Consider the following 16,586-nt stretch of genomic DNA (forward strand, 5'->3'; position numbering starts at 1 on the left):
AGCCCTCACACCAACCATTTTATCTCAGACCTGACAGCAGCCCCTACCGAACGAATCCCAGCCAATCTCCCTTCGATCTCGCCTCCTAGGACATTATCGATCAGTTTCACTCCAGGGTTCCATTATGACACAACCCTCAGCCTCTAAACAATCCTAAGCCGCAGCCCCTTACACTTAAAACAGAAACAAAACGTGAGTAGCAATTATAAGAATGCAAGAAACTCATGAAATTCATGGATCTTCCCTACACATGCTTGGACTGAGAGTTTTACATGCATAAACACATACAAATCAGTACTATAACATGAATGATGCAGCAAGGGAGATACAAGCGTGCCTTTGGAGTGTGAAGCTCAAGAACAAGCCAAAACCGATGGACTCTAGCTGGAGATGATAAAACCGAGAGGAGAGTTGGAATTGTGGAATGGTGTCGGCTGGTTGGGTTTTAAAACCGATTGGGGAGAGAATTTGAATAGACAAGAAACGTATATGACAGCGTGGGGTTACGGCTGTCAAATTTATCTCATAATAATTAGTTGGTTGAATAAATGGTTAATGGGTCTTAATAAAATAATTAAGGGTTTTAAGCTCAACAATCTTAAAATAGGCCCATTAAATCTAAACGCACTCCCGAAAAATATTTTGTGTTGAAAAGAATTTAAAAATATTAGCCGAAGCCTCGAAACGACCCCCGTTTCGATAAATTTTTACGTACTGTTAAAAATAAAAATCATGCGGTTAAAAATACCCAAAAATCTCATTTTTGAAAAATACCTTTAAAACATCTTATATTAATTAATAAAAATACATCTTGTTATAAAAACAATTTCTTGATAAATCTCGGTCTTCGTTCCTCGTTCGAGCTCGAAATGCAACTTAAAAATCTTTAATGCATGAACCTTTAAAATTTCATTAAATAAATTCTATCATGCATAAATTATGCATAAAATGCATAAAAATAATTAAACACATAATTAATAAAAATAAACATGTATTAATTTATGCTTTAAAATATTTTAATAAAATACCAAAGAAATTTAATAATTTGCATGTACGTGGTTCACGTGGACATTCAAATTTTCGGGACGTTACAATCCGCATGACGTTGGGTGCAATCAAGGTGAGGTAAGGTTATGTTGAGGATCGAAGTTGAGTTTAGAGGGGGGGTGAATAAACTCTACTCGTTTTTCGTAAGGATGAAGTACTAGAATCCTGTTAAGGATAGTAGTCGATCTTGTGAGAATACTTTCACCTGATTACAGTAGAATGTGCGGAAATAATCTGATGAAGTAGTTGAAAAACAATAAAGCAGTAGACAGCAGTTGTTTATGGAAGTTCGAAGATAAACTCTTCTACGTCTCCCCTTCTTCTGTTTCCAGAAGGTATAACTAAAAGACTTTGGATATTACAGTACAACACTTGTACACACCCACTTCAGAAGGACTTACACCTCAGCCTACTGAAACTCTTAGTTTCTCAACTTACAAAAAATGCGGAACACAAGGTTCTGAAAAGACTCTTTTCAGATTACAGACTCTTCTGATAAAATATTGGTGCAGTAACGATTGTCAAGAGTGTAAGAATTAGTAGCACAAGATGATCTTTAACAAGATCAGATATAAGCTATGAAGCGTGTGCTACTTTTCTTTGTGTTGAACTTTTTAACAACGCTCAAGGATGACTGATATTTTTCTGATAAGAGAGTAGCTTTGTTCCTTGAAAATGATATTGTGCGAAGTGTCGTGTCGAACAAGGATTTGATCCAAGTATATATAATCAACTGAGTTCAACGTTCATAATCAGAGAAGTCTTCAGATAACTGATACAATCATCTTTATTACCGAAATAGGTTCCTGCAGAAAAGCTATAAAACAATCAGTCTTGTTTTATACTCAATTTGGTAATATGCATTAAATGACTCTGTATAGTATTTAATGCTGCAATTAATACTGGTACTAGGAACACTTTAACGGTAACAATTAAGATAGCAACGTTAGAAAATGTTCTCTACTGGTTTGTATAGTTATCCCTTTTTCTACTGGTTTAGTTTTACTAGAGCAGCAGCTACTGATAAACTATCTAGTTGTTCTGGTCTGCTGGTCTACTGGTTTTAGTTAACATCGCCACAATAAAATTCATATCTAACAGGTTAGTTGCCAACGCAACAACCATGAGGTATGATTTGCTTCCTTACCTTAAGTCATTGTTGTTTTGTTTTCAAGAATTGGGAAAACGGGTTGAAAATGTGATGTTTAGGAGGTATAAATGTGATTTAATCTTGTTGTCTAAGTGTCATAAAATTGAGAATGACGATATATTGCATGAATTAAATTCAAATCTTATTGATTTTGAGTTTTCAAAGATTGGCAAATTGATAAGGCTTTGTCATGGCAGTGACTTGTGTGCATTATAATTAAATTCATGTGATGAGTTAAATGATTGCATGGATAGTACATTATTGTGTCCTATTTGCATGATTCATATTTGTTTGATTATGGTGTTGGAAAGAGCATGAATGAATATTAGAATTTTTATGTTCATAATGAATACAACTTAAAGGAGAATAAATTCTTCATTCTATATTCATTGCATGAGTTACGTACTAGTGATGCATATAGTGGTGTTTTTATCTTTAATAAAATATATTATTATATGTGTTGGTTGTATACGAAGAGGTATATTGAGTGGGACTGTGAAACATGCATTGCATATAAGAGATTGACATTTTGGCTAGATTCTTATATCGTGCATAAACTATGTCTTATTCCGAGTAAGCTATGGTCGTACACGTGTATGGATTTCATTTGTGCGTTAACTAGGTCTAAGAAGGGGAGATATCTTATTTTTGTTATACTTAATGGTATTTTATCATTTGGTGTCATTTATTTTTGGTATGTGGTAAAGTTGACGAGTTTATAGGAAAGACAACGGTGATGTTGGAATTCCAGTGTTGATGGAGCGAGCAAATGATAGCACCTACAAACTTGAATTGAAAGGTAAGCATGTTGATAATTTAATTCTTTTTATTACTGGCGTGCTTCATTTTTGTGTAGGAAGGCAAGATTTGAGGACAAATCTTTTTGAAGAAGGAGAGTATGATATGAATCTGGTCGGGCATGGCGTTCAAAGGATTGGACAAAGGTGCAAGAAGGCATCGCGTCAACTCATGAGCAATAAAAAAGGGCTCACGGGATAGAGTGTCTCGCGCACATGCGCGATTTACGACACGCATATGCGCGACACGGGCAGAGAGTTCCGCACATATGCGCGGGTATAGGGTGCGCATATGCGCGCGACGTAAAATCTGAAGACAGAGACTTCCGCGCATATGCGCGCGGCACAATTTTAGAAAATTTAGTTTCCTATTTTAGAGTTTTTATTATTTTGACAACTAGATTTTTGATATCCTTTTGATTTGTAAACAATATATACTCGAAAATTTATCATTGTAGACAATTAATCATTGCGTTTAATCATATTTGTGAGTTTTTCTCTCAATTTCAAAGCTTAGCTTTGTATATACTTTTGTGTGTTTCTCAAATCAAACTTATCAAAGTTTAATACTTTGTGGCGTTTGTCGATTGTTCTTCACTTGGAATGTCAAAGAAGAGTTCTTTGAAGGTTCGTTGAATTTCAATTGTTTATATTCGTTAACATTTATTACTAAGTTCTTCGTAATTTATAGGTGAATATTACACAATTACTTGTTTCAAAAAGATCGGGACAACACAGTCGTTTCTTTGTTTCATCGAATCGAGTGGGTGATCTGTTTTTGAGTGCGTTTGCTTTTCGTGATTGAAGGATCGCATCAAATTCATCTTCAGTCATTGGGTCTAAGTGAGAGCATTAAAGAAAATGGCATCTCAACTTCACAAGAAAAAGAAAAATCGATAATATTTTTGCGTCGACACCTTGATGAAGGATTAAAATGTGAACATCTCATTGAAAAAGATCCAATGGATTTATGGAAAGGATTAAAAAAAAGATTTGAACATATAAGGGAATTTATACTTCCGACCTCCTGTGATGAATGAAATACGTTAAGATTCCAAGATTATAAGAAAGTCAGTTATTACAATTCGGCGATGTATCGAATAATATCGCAATTAAAATTTTGTGGACATGAGGTTACGGAATCGGAAATGTTTGAGAAAACATGTTTCACTTTTCACATATCAAATATAAATCTACAACAACAATATAAAGTGCGTGGATTTACGAGATATTCTGAACTTATTGTATGTATTCTTGTGACGGAAAAGAACAACGAGCTGCTAATGAGAAATCATCAGTCCCGACCCACTGGATCAACAACATTTTCATAAGTAAATGTTGTAGATAAAAATGAATTTAAACCTGAAAACCAAAATCAAATTCAGAGACAAGGTTTTGGTCGAGGTCGTGGTCGTGGACGTAAACGTGGAAGTGGTCGTGGTCGCGACCGTAGTTTTGAAAACAATCGAGATAGTTACTTCTATAACTCATCTCAAAAGGGCGTCACGAACTATCCACTGAAAAGGCATCATGAGAACATGAGTGTTAATAAAAATCACTCAAAACGATTTGAAAGTTCTTGTTTTAGATGCGGCACTCCAGGACATTGGTCTCGTATTTGTCGATCCCTCGAGCACCTTTGTAAGCTCTATAAAGAATCGATAAAGGGGACAGAAAAAGAGACCAACTTCACTAAACACAATGGCCGTTTGAGTGATTCAACTCATTTTGATGCTGCAGATTTTCTGAATGATTTCTCCGAAAATGATCAATATATTGGTGGAATTGAAATGTAAAATATTTTATTTTTTATGTGCTCATATGCTAATGTTTTATTGTATAATTATGATATGCCTTATATTTTTCATTAAATCACATATGTATTGTCGGTAATTTTTTTCATTGCATATTTTTGAAGTTCAAATATGAAAACTGCTATGAACAAAGCTAAACAATGAACTAATCTCATGGAAGTTTGCATACCTGATAGTGGTACAATGCAAACTATTCTCCGAGATAAAATATATTTATTGGAACTAAAACCAACAAAACAATAGTGAATACAATATCAGGTCTTGTAGCCTTGATTAAAGGTTGTGGTAAAGCACATTTTTTGTTACCTAATGATACAAATATTAAATTAAATGATGCTTTGTATTCATCATAATCGAAAATAAATTTGTTGAGTTTTAATTACATATATTCCCATGGGTATGATACTCACACACTAAATGAATGAAATGAGAAATATATGAGTCTTACCACATATAAATCAGGAAAGAAATATGTAGTTGAAAAACTACCAATGCTCCATACTGGATTGCATTATACATAAATAAGTCTAATTGAATCAAACATGGTAGTTGAGAAATTTTCAATACCGATTAATTGACATGATCGATTAGGACATCCTGGTTGAATAATGAAGCGAAAAATTATAGAAAATACACATGGTCATCTGCTGAAAAACCCGAATACCTTTCAAAATAATAAGGTTCAATGTAAAGCATGTTTTCTTGGAAAAATTATTATAAGATCATCACCAGCTAAAATCCAAACTGAATCACATATGGTTCTTGGACGTATTCAGGGTGATATTTGTGGGTCAATTCATCCGTCATGTGGACCATTTAGATAATTTATGGTAATAATCGATGTCTCCAGCAGATGGTCACATGTATGTTTATTATCAACTCGGAATGTGGCATTTGTAAGGATTTAAAATGCTTGAAGCCCAAAGTTCAGAACCCCGAGAATGTTATTCTGTGAAATTGCAAAGATCATTATATGGGTTAAAGAAATCCGGCTGAATGTGGTATAATCGGCTAAGTAAACACTTAGTGAAAAATGGATATGTAAACAATTCAATATGCCCTTACGTTTTAATTAAGAAAACAACATCTGGATGCGCAATTATTGTTGTATATGTTGATAATTTAAACATCATTGGAACGAATAAATAAATTCAAGAAGTTGTGTCGTACTTGAAAGAAGAATTTGAAATGAAGGACCTTGGAAAAACAAAGTATTGTGTGGGTTTGTAAATTGAATAAAAATAATGTGGAATATTTGTTCACCAGTCAAATTATACAGAAAAGGTCCTTAAACGTTTTAATATAGATAAATCAAATCCTTTAAGTACTCAATTGATTGTTAGATCATTAAACATAGAAAAAGATCCATTCCGTCCATGTGAAGATGATAAAAGTTTTTTTTAGTCCAAAAGTACCATATTTAAGTGTTATTGGTGCCCTTATATATTTTGCAAATTGTAAAACACATGATATATCTTTTGTTGTAAATTTATAGGCAATATTTAGCTCAAATTCAACAAAGAAACACTTGAAAAGCGGTAATCGAGGGAATAATAATTCTCTTCTATTGAGATTGCCTTATAGAAATTTACAGCATAATTACAGCTCAATATCAGGGAAAGTATCACTAATTTAGAGAGAGAGAATATCAGCCAAAAACGAAAACTACCTAATATAAACTTGACAACTAGCTAATACCTATTTACCATATTTACTTGATTTACAGCTCAATTCTTCCCTAAATAATCCCTATTCTCGACACTCCCCCTCAAGCTGGTTTAAGGATGTCTTCCATACCCAGCTTGCTCACTAACAATTCGAACTGTCTCTTGTGTATTCCCTTCGTAATTAGATCAGCTACTTGTTCATTAGTAGGGACATAGTCCACAAAAATCACACTATTGTCTATTTTTTCTTTGATGAAGTGCTTGTCGATTTCCACATGCTTTGTGCGATCATGCAGTACTGGATTATGTGCAATTGAAACTGCTGCTTTGTTGTCACAATGCATCTTCATTGGCACTGATTCTGAAATCTTCAACTCTAATAATAATTTCTTAATCCACAAAACCTCACAAATTCTGTGTGCTAAGGATCTAAACTCGGCTTCTGCGCTGCTTCGAGCTACCACATTCTGTTTTTTGCTACGCCAGGTGACTAAATTGCCGCCCAAAAATGAGCAATATCCCGAAGTAGACCTTCTATCTGTTAGGCTTCCCGCCCAATCTGCATCAGTATAGGCTTCAACTTGCAGATGTCCCCGACGTTTAAACAGAAGACCTTTACCTGGTGTTCTCTTCATATACCTTAGGATCCTGTACACTGTTTCGAAATGTTCTGACCCAAGCGAGTGCATGAACTGGCTGACTACACTAACTGGGAAGGCTATATCAGGTCGAGTGTGTGATAAATAAATGAGCTTCTCGACAAGTCTCCGATAGCGCTCCCTCTCCTTTACTGATTTTGTCCCTGCTGGTTGCAGTTTGACGTTGGGCTCCATAGGCGGCTCAGCCGGCTTACATCCTAGCATACCCGTTTCAGTCAGCAAATCAAGGACATATTTGCGCTGATTGACAAATATACCTTCCTTGGATCTTGCAAACTCCATTCCAAGGAAATATTTTAACAGTCCCAAGTTCTTGACTTCGAATTCTTTTGCAAGCCTCTCTTTAAGCTCTCCAAGTTCCTCGTAGTCACTCCCTGTTAAGATGATATCATCAATATATACAATTAACACAGCAGTTTTACCTTCCTTTGAGTGTTTGTAAAACATGGTGTGATCAGCTTGACTTTGAACATAACCAAGTCGCTTCACAGCCTTGCCAAAACGTTCAAACCATGCCCTCGGAGACTACTTAAGTCCATACAGGGACTTCTTCAGTTTACACACCTTGCCCAGTCTAAATTCTGGTTCAAAACCCAGAGGGAGTCTCATAAACACCTCTTCATCTAGATCTCCATTTAGGAAGGCATTTTTAACATCCAACTGATACAAGGGCCAATTGAGATTAACCGCAAGTGACAGTAGTACTCGAATTGAGTTAACTTCTGCAACAGGATCAAATGTTTCCTGGTAATCTATTCCGTATGTCTACGTAAAGCCTCTTGCTACCAGCCTCGCCTTATATCTCTCTACACTACCATCCGCCTTGCTCTTTATTGTGAAATCCCATTGCATCCTACTATCTTCTGATCCTTGGGTGCTTCAACAATTTCCCATGTACCATTCTTCTTTAAGGCCTTCATTTCTTCGAACACCGCTAATCTCCAATCCTGGTCCTCCAGTGCTTCCTGAATGTTTCTACGCCCAACATATTTCGAGATATTAGTAGTAAATGCCTTATGTGTTTCAGATAAATGATCATAGGTTATATATCTAGCAACGAGGTATTTGGTGCAGGTTCAAGTACTTTTTCGAAGGGCAATGGGAAGGTCCAGATCATTTTCTTGTAGGACACTTGGGGTCGGACTTTCGAGACTGACACTGGAAGGCACAGAAATAACAGATAAAGGGATGTTTTTCTTTTGGTAAGGGAAAAGATCGGTACCTGGAGTATCCATAGTTCTTTTGCCCGGGGCTTTCAATGAAGCTTGTGCTGGAATGGTTAATTCATCTTTGCTTCTTTTGAGGACATTTCTCCTAGAATAAACCACAGGTTCAAGGATATTTCGGTTTTTCTCCATTCGTAGTATTTCCTTTTCCGACAGATCAATTTCACGGTCGACAATTGTGGATTCAGACTCCCCATTTTGTTCATTTTGAAAATTAAGAGGTTGGTCAATAACCAAATTTGAAAGAGGTTCGGATATTTCCCAAAAATTTTGTTCCCTTATATTATTCTCGCCCTGAATTAAATTTTTGGTAAAATATGGTTTTGTTTCCATGAAGGTGGCGTCCATTGTGATAAAAAAAACATTTCGTGAGAGGATTGAAAAATTTGTAGCCTTTGCAATTTGCAGCATATCCTAAAAAAACACATTTTTCTGCCCTAGGATCCAATTTCGACCGGGATCTCTTAGGTATGTGAACGTATGCGGTGCAACCAAATATTTTTAGTGGTAAATCCGAATTGATTCGAGATTCTGGAAAAAAATTTTAAACAGTCCAGCGGAGTGATGTGTTTTAAAACTCGTGTAGGCATCCTATTAATTAGATATGTTGCAGTTAAAATAGCATCTTCCCATAGGTATTTTGGAACATTCATATAAAACATTATGGCCCTAGCAACTTCAAGTAAGTGCTTATTTTTCCTTTCCGATACTCCATTTTGTTCTGGAGTGTCAGGACAGGTTGACTAATGTAATACGCCCTTTTCCTTCAAAAAAGTCTCTACATATTGATTGAAATACTCTGTTCCATTATCGGTTCTCAAAATGCTTATTTTTGTTTGAAATTGGTTTCAATCAAATTGTAAAATTCTCTAAAAAAAATTCCAACTTCAGTTTTTTCGCTCATTAAAAATACCCAACACAGTCTAGTATGGTCATCTGTAAAAGTGACAAACCATTTCTTTCCAGATGATGTAGTTACCTTTGAGGGTCCCCGCACATCACTGTGAAATAAGTAAAAAGGTTTTGATTCAAGGTAAGGTTTAGAAACATATGTTCTACGTTGACTTTTAGCAAGAACACAACATTCACATTGAAAATCCAAGGGATTCATTTTTTCAAATAAATCAGGCAACAAATGTTTCATATATGAAAAACTGGGGTGGCCTAAACGGCAATGCCAGACCATTATTTGATCATGAACGAGAAGGGAACTAATACTACTAAGCCCTTGAACAATTTTATTACCAGGTAAAATATTCTCAAAATAGTAAAGACCATTAACCATTCTAGCACTGCCAATCGTCTTCCCCGAGCTCCGGCTTTGAAAAATACAATGAGAGTCACAAAAAACCACACGACAATTAGAGTCTTTGGATAATTTGCTAACTGACAAAAGGTTGCAGTTGAGTTTAGGTACATAGAGAACAGACTTGAGGTCTATTTTTTCGGAAATCTGGACCAAACCTTTTCCAGCAATAGGTGAAAAACTTCCATCTACAATCCTAACTTTTCTATTTTTAGAACACGGTGAGTATAGTTTTAACAAGTTCAAGGAGTTGGTCATATGATCAGATTCTCCAGAATCAATTATCCATGGAGTAGAAATTCCGAAACCACAAGAAAAGGCATTTATTTCGCTACCTGTATGTGCCATGGAGACACTAGGAGCACTGGACGATGGATTAGACTTTACCAGTGCTAGTAACTGCTCCAGCTGCTCTTTATTGATGGTGCTGGCAGTAGTCTCGGCCTCATTTGCATTGGGAAAGGCACGGCCAGTTTTCTCCCTTGTTCTGCCCTTGAAGTTGGCAGGTTTGCCATTAATCTTCCAGCAGGTTTCTCGGGTGTGACGCGGCCTGTTGCAATAGTCACACCATACATTTGGTTTCTCCTCTGGTTTACGTAGGTTGGCAGCACCTCTGCGCATGTTTAGGCCCGTAGAAGCAAGAGCAGAACCTTCAATCGTGGCAGCAGGTCCCTTCTTGCCGAGCATAACATTCCTCCGGCTCTCCTCCCTCCTCACTTCAGAGAAGACTTCACCAAGGGGTGGCAGCGGCCTCCTACCGATAATTCTCCCCCTCACTTCATTGAACTCAACATTGAGGCCAACCAAGAACTTGAAGATATGATCATCTTCCATTGTTTTCTTGTGGTGATGTCCATCTTCAACATTCTTCCACTCATAAGCATCAAAGAGATCAAGGTCCTGCCAAATTCTCTTCAAGGAGTTGAAGTACTTGGTGACTGTTTCTTCTCCTTGCCGTAATTCACAAAGTTTGAGAGTCAACTCAAAAATTTGGGACTGATTCCCTAAATCAAAATATATCTTATTTATATTTTCCCATAGCTCATATGCCGTAGGGAAACACATATAATTTGCGCCAATCTCCTCTTCCATGGAGTTTACCAGCCACGTCATTACCATGGAATTTTCGGCATCCCATGTAGCATACATTGGGGCATCTTCTGACGGAGCTTTCTTGTCGCCCGTTAAATATCCCATCTTTCCTCGGCCTCGGATATACATTCTCACCGACTGAGACCATCGCAAGAAGTTGTCGCCGTTCAGCTTGATGGTGGTTATTTGAACATGGTGTGAATCAGAGGTTGTTTTCTGCATATCTCTAGTCACTGTGGGTTGTGAGGAAGGCCGAGGAATGGTGGTGGATTCGCTAGAATATTCTGACATGGTTCTGGCTTGGGTTAATGGCACAAAACATTCTGGGCAGAATATATTAGCTCTGATACCAACTTGAAAAGAGGTAATTGAGGGAATAATTATTCTCTTCTATTGAGATTGCCTTTATAGTAATTTACAGCATAATTACAGCCCAAAATCAGGGATAGTATCACTAGTTTAGAGGGAAAGAATACCAGCCAAAAAAGAAAACTACCTAAAATAAACTTGACAACTAGCTAATACCTATTTACCATATTTACTTGATTTACAGCTCAATTCTTCCCTAAATAATCCTTATTCTCGACAGAAACATTGTAACGGAATTAAACATATATTCCGTTATCTACAAGAAACGACATATTTGAGACTTTTGTATTAAATAGATACCAATCAAAGCATAATTGGTTATGCTGATGCTGTGTATTTATCTGATCCACACAAGGTACGTTCCCAAACCGGATATGTATTTACTCGTGGAGGCACTGCAATTTATTGGCGTTTACAGAAGCAAACACTCGTAACAACTTCATCAAATCACGTCGAGATTATTGCACTACATGAAGCAAGTCGTGAATGCGTATGGCTAAAATTAATGACCGAACATATCCAAATCTCATGCGGATTATCATTCGACAAGAAGCCTGTGATATTATATGAAGATAATGATGCATGTGTTGCTCAAATGAAAGAATGATGCATAAAAAACGACATAACTAAACTTATCCTCCCCAAAGTTCATCGCATTTACCCAAGAGCTTGAGAAGAATAAAGATATTGATATCTGTTACATTCAATCAAGTGAAAACTCATCAAAATATCTTCACAAATACTCTTTCTACGACAATATTTAGAAATCATAGATATAATATTGAGATGCGCAATCTACGAAATTTGTGAAGAATTGTTCGTGTTAACATAAGGGGGAGTTTACTTGACTGCACTCTTTTTTTCCTTACTATGGTTTTTATCCCAATGAGTTTTTTTTAGTAAAGTTTTTAACGAGGCTATATAAAATACGTAATGAAAACAATCATTGTATCATGATCATCATCACAAGATGGAGTGTTGAAAAATAAGAGTTGAAATATTAGATTTTGAAAATAAGAGTTGTAAATATTGAAAAATAGTGTGTGATGATGTATGCAATGATGTATTTATTTTTGGATTATTTTCAAATAAATTCTATAAATAGGTATCTCAATTTATGAAGAAAAACACAATTGAGTAGAGAGAAAAATTTTATAAAGTGTGTTGTTTAATATATTTTGTGATTTTGAGATTTTTACTTTTATCATAAATTTTTACTTTTAACACAAATAACAATATTTCACTTGTACTTTTACAATATATAAGAAAATTTGCATTTTTATCATGTATGTTAGTCTTTTTATGATTTTAATCATCTATGTAATCAAATTCAGTTTTGATGTTTTTTTTGGCAATTTATCAATAATTTAGACGTAGTTATGATGTGAGCCACATAAGTACTCCCGATTAAATAAGAACTAAAATTACTAAAAATTAGAATATACATGAACAAGACTTAATTCAATAACATTGAAGATAAAAATAATAAATGAAAAAAACAAATATACATGATTAAAAATGAACTTTTCCCAAATATATATACATCCTTCAGAAAAAATATTAAAATTTGAGTAGGTCTCTATGCAACAGTCTCGCGAATCTATATTCACGAATCTATATATATGATACGAGTCTAATTGATTTATAAATGCAATGCAAAATAATATTTTTAATATAAAAATAATATTTTTCACTCAAATCAATACATAATAATTTGCATTCAAATCATAATATATTACATGATATTTCTTCATAGTATAAATAAAATGATTTATTTCAGAGAATAATAATGTTTTTGACATTAAAAATAATATTTTTCAAGAGTTAGGTCGATGGGAGACCCGTCTTATAAAATTAATCTGTAAGACAAGTTAACATGATCCATACCTCTAATGAAAAGTAATATTTTTGACATAAAAAACAATAATTTTTAATTAAATCATCATATAATATACTTTTGAACATAAAAGTATGGATGTCAATTCTTGTGGGTTCAGGTTGGTTCGATGCAGCGGTATTAAAAAAACTTTCAACCTGAACCAACCTTAAAATTATAAACCCGAACCCGGACAAACCGACCAACTTGATCTGATTATATGCAACATTATTCTTTTAGTATGTAAAAATTATCATTGAATAAAAATTCATCATCCTTTCTGACAGCTAATATACTTTGGATAGTGCGTATGGATTCTGATATTCAACAGAAAATCCGACCCCCACCGATATCCACTTTATGCGCTCGTACATCAATTGGAATATGATAACTAACAAGGAATGATCTGGTAGTCTTTAGAGAATGTCCACGGAAAAATCTGATTGATTCAGTTAGGTAGGGTCATTAGTGATCATTGAATCAGTGGCCTTATAATTAATCTATTTTTCAATACTTAGTTAGGCTCGTTGATTGGTTGAGCTCGAAGATCAGTTGGATCGAAAAATAATCAGTTACTCAAGAGAATATTCAGTTTCACATAAACAGTTTAGTTCGGCTAGGATTTAAAAATCCATTCAAAACTTTGGGGTGAACCAAATACAATTTTTTACAATTTGTAGTTGTACCTTAGGCTTTAATGTTTGTATGTCAATGAATTCATGGAGTTATTAAAAGTCCATGGAAAATTTGAATACCGGTAGACTTTTATAGAGTTTATAAAAGTCAATGTTGAATACCACTTGACTTTTTAAAACTCCATGAAAGTCTATTTTGAATACCACAAGACTTCTATAGAGTATGCAAAAGTCTTGATTGAATACCTCTAGATTTTTAAAATCTACAAAAGTCATTAAAAGTCAATAAATTTCTCACGTTGAATACACCCCTCTTAATTGATCAAATAAATATTATGATACCAATATACAATAAAAAAAATTCGAACATGACAAAGTAATTTTCAAGTTTCAATCTCCACTTTTCCAACATTTTACATCCTTTTGTACGAGTCAAACACTGAAAAAAAAATATAAATGGGTTGGGTGGGTTCAAGTTGCTGAGTGACTTGATTCTTAATTCAGGTCATGCCGAACTCAACCATTTTTTCGGATAAGATTTTGAATACAACCTGATTTTATCCGAACACTAAAACCCACAACCCTAACCCGATATTTTTTCATGTTTATCGAGTTATAGGTAAGGTTTATTTTTTTACACTCTCTAATAAAAAGTGATATTTTTTACTCAAATCATCATATGTTACATTATATTTATACATGATAAGTAACAAAAAATTGATAATTTTGCAGCGAAAATTAATACTTTGAACATAAAAAGTAATATGTTCACGTGTCAGGTCGGGTCAAAAATATATCTCACAAAATTGATCTACGGGATGTATTTGTGTTATAATTTTCGCTATGAGAATTGAGGAAAGTTAACTAAGAAAAATATAACCTATTAATTAATAAAATGAGGAAAATGCGATAAAGTGCCATAAAAACAATGTTTTCAAAAATGAATTAGCGATCGAACCATTCTACTTTATAAAAATAGTTTAACCAGTCAGATCATTCAACCGAACAGTCAAACCAGAAAAGTGATAATATAATATAGTGAAAAAAATTATTTAAAATTATAAATCTTAAATATATATAAAACAATAATAAAAAGTATTTATCAAATTTTAAATTTTAAAACATATATTTAATAAAATATAATTATATATTTATTTATTTATAAGAAAGAAATAAATTAAATAAACTCTAATACTACTAAAATTATATTTTTAACAAAATTAAAATTCAAATAATCATATATATAAATACCAATAAAAAATAGAATATAATAAATATTTTTTTAAAAAAATGTAATAAAATATTCAAATTCAAAAGAAAAATATTGAATTGGTCGAACAGATTTTTAACCGGTTTGTCTTATAGTATCGATCTAATTTTTTTTTTATTTACTTATATTAAATTTTTATAATATCTCTTATATATATATTATAAGATATATTACATAATAGTAAATATGTATATTAATTAGTGATAAATAAAAGAGACCATCTCTTAGTGGTATTTTTAAATATACGCACAAAATTACAACTCTTTTTTTTAGTAAGAACAAGTTTTTTATTATTCAATGTAACATAATAACATCGTTCAGTAACCGATTCTCTACAAATGATGGTAGCTCATGCCAAATAGATGGATTTAAATGTAAACATCATTTCCTGGCTAGTAGATGAGCTAACTCATTTGCCTGTTCAAAGAAATAGAAACATTAGATAAATTATAATATTGAACTACTTAAGTCTATTTGTTTATCTCAAAAATCTCACATAAAATATTTCTAAATTATCCCTCCCCCCCAACCCCCCCCCAAAATTCAATATTATTTATAGCTCGTATGAACAAGATCCACATTATTATTTCATACAATAAATTTTAAATAACTATATTGCTAATAAATTAAATTTAAATTCGACAATAAAAGTAACAATTATAATCGCGGGGCCCACATATTCGATTAGACAAAACCTAAAACACGTTTCGTCTAGAGAGATTGGTCTTCCTCCCTAAGGTCGGCTTGACTTTGACTAAATACGAAGAATTTCACCACCCAATTTTTGAATCTCTTGTCCACTTTTAGTAAACAGGGTCGGTCTATGGTCATTTTATATAAGAATATATTTTGATCTTCTTGTTGATTTCACTATATTTTTTATTTGAATTCATAACATTAATTTATATTTATATCTGATGTACCATAGATTGAACTGATAAATAGTGTTGTTATCGATGTAACTGCGCACACGTTATATGTGTAAATTATACGATTATTTATAATATAACTGATTTTTTTTTTACGAAATAAAAAGTTTAAACACTTGATTTACTTAACGTGGAGATAACATATAATAAAGTGGGAAAAAATTAGTGAGAATTTTGAATTTATTACAAATAAATGGAGTTGCAAAATTAGGACTAACTAATTTCAGTTCACAGTAAATTTTAACATATGAGCGTTTGACGTAACATATGAGCGTATGAGCGTAAATTATAACATAAATGAATGGTAATGTATTTTACATATGAGCCTAAAATACATTCCAAATTGAGTTGGTCTCGTAGAGTCTAACGTATCCGTACTAGTGAAACATGTTTACTCAGTTTATAGAGAGAGTGAAAAGTAATACTATTTATATAAAAGTTTATAGTCGGCGTGTGTGATGTCAATCTCGATGAAAAAGACTAAATTTATAAAAAAAATCAGAAAATATATGAATAAAATCGTAATTTTATAATATAAAATACTAAAATCGCAAAAATAGAAAACAGTTTTTCCTAAAAAAATTACTTTTCGATCGGATAGAAGGTTTTACAAGATTTTTTATACCAAATTTTAGGGAGTGAGTCTCATGTGAGACCGTCTCACGGATCATAATCTGTGAGACGGGTCAACCCTACCCATATTCACACTAAAAAGTAATACTCTTAGCATAAAAAGTGATACTTTTTCA

The 16,586-nt window shown here is 33.5% G+C and overlaps 1 protein-coding gene across 1 annotated transcript; it reads right to left on the reverse strand.

The window, feature by feature from the left end:
- Positions 1 to 6,576: 6,576 nt before the first annotated feature.
- LOC140824100 (uncharacterized) lies at positions 6,577 to 11,049 on the reverse strand. Its single transcript, XM_073185698.1, has 5 exons — positions 9,340 to 11,049; positions 8,292 to 8,654; positions 7,992 to 8,147; positions 7,699 to 7,794; positions 6,577 to 7,626 (listed from the first exon to the last, which is right to left on the reverse strand). The coding sequence occupies exons 1-5, from the start codon at positions 11,047 to 11,049 to the stop codon at positions 6,577 to 6,579; spliced, it is 3,375 nt and encodes a 1,124-aa protein (XP_073041799.1).
- Positions 11,050 to 16,586: the final 5,537 nt, after the last annotated feature.

This window comes from Primulina eburnea, chromosome 2 (assembly GCF_022965805.1).
Source record: "Primulina eburnea isolate SZY01 chromosome 2, ASM2296580v1, whole genome shotgun sequence".
In the NCBI taxonomy this organism is placed as follows: domain Eukaryota; kingdom Viridiplantae; phylum Streptophyta; class Magnoliopsida; order Lamiales; family Gesneriaceae; genus Primulina; species Primulina eburnea.

Excerpts from the sequence above, each read along its gene's own strand:
- LOC140824100 (XM_073185698.1), bottom strand. The coding sequence starts at position 11,049 with ATGTCAGAATATTCTAGCGAATCCACCACCATTCCTCGGCCTTCCTCA. Across the intron at positions 8,655-9,339 it reads ATGTGCGGGGACCCTCAAAG|GGCGAGAATAATATAAGGGA; the intron begins GTAACTACATCA and ends AATTTAATTCAG. Across the intron at positions 8,148-8,291 it reads TTATTTCTGTGCCTTCCAGT|GCATTTACTACTAATATCTC; the intron begins GTCAGTCTCGAA and ends GAAACACATAAG.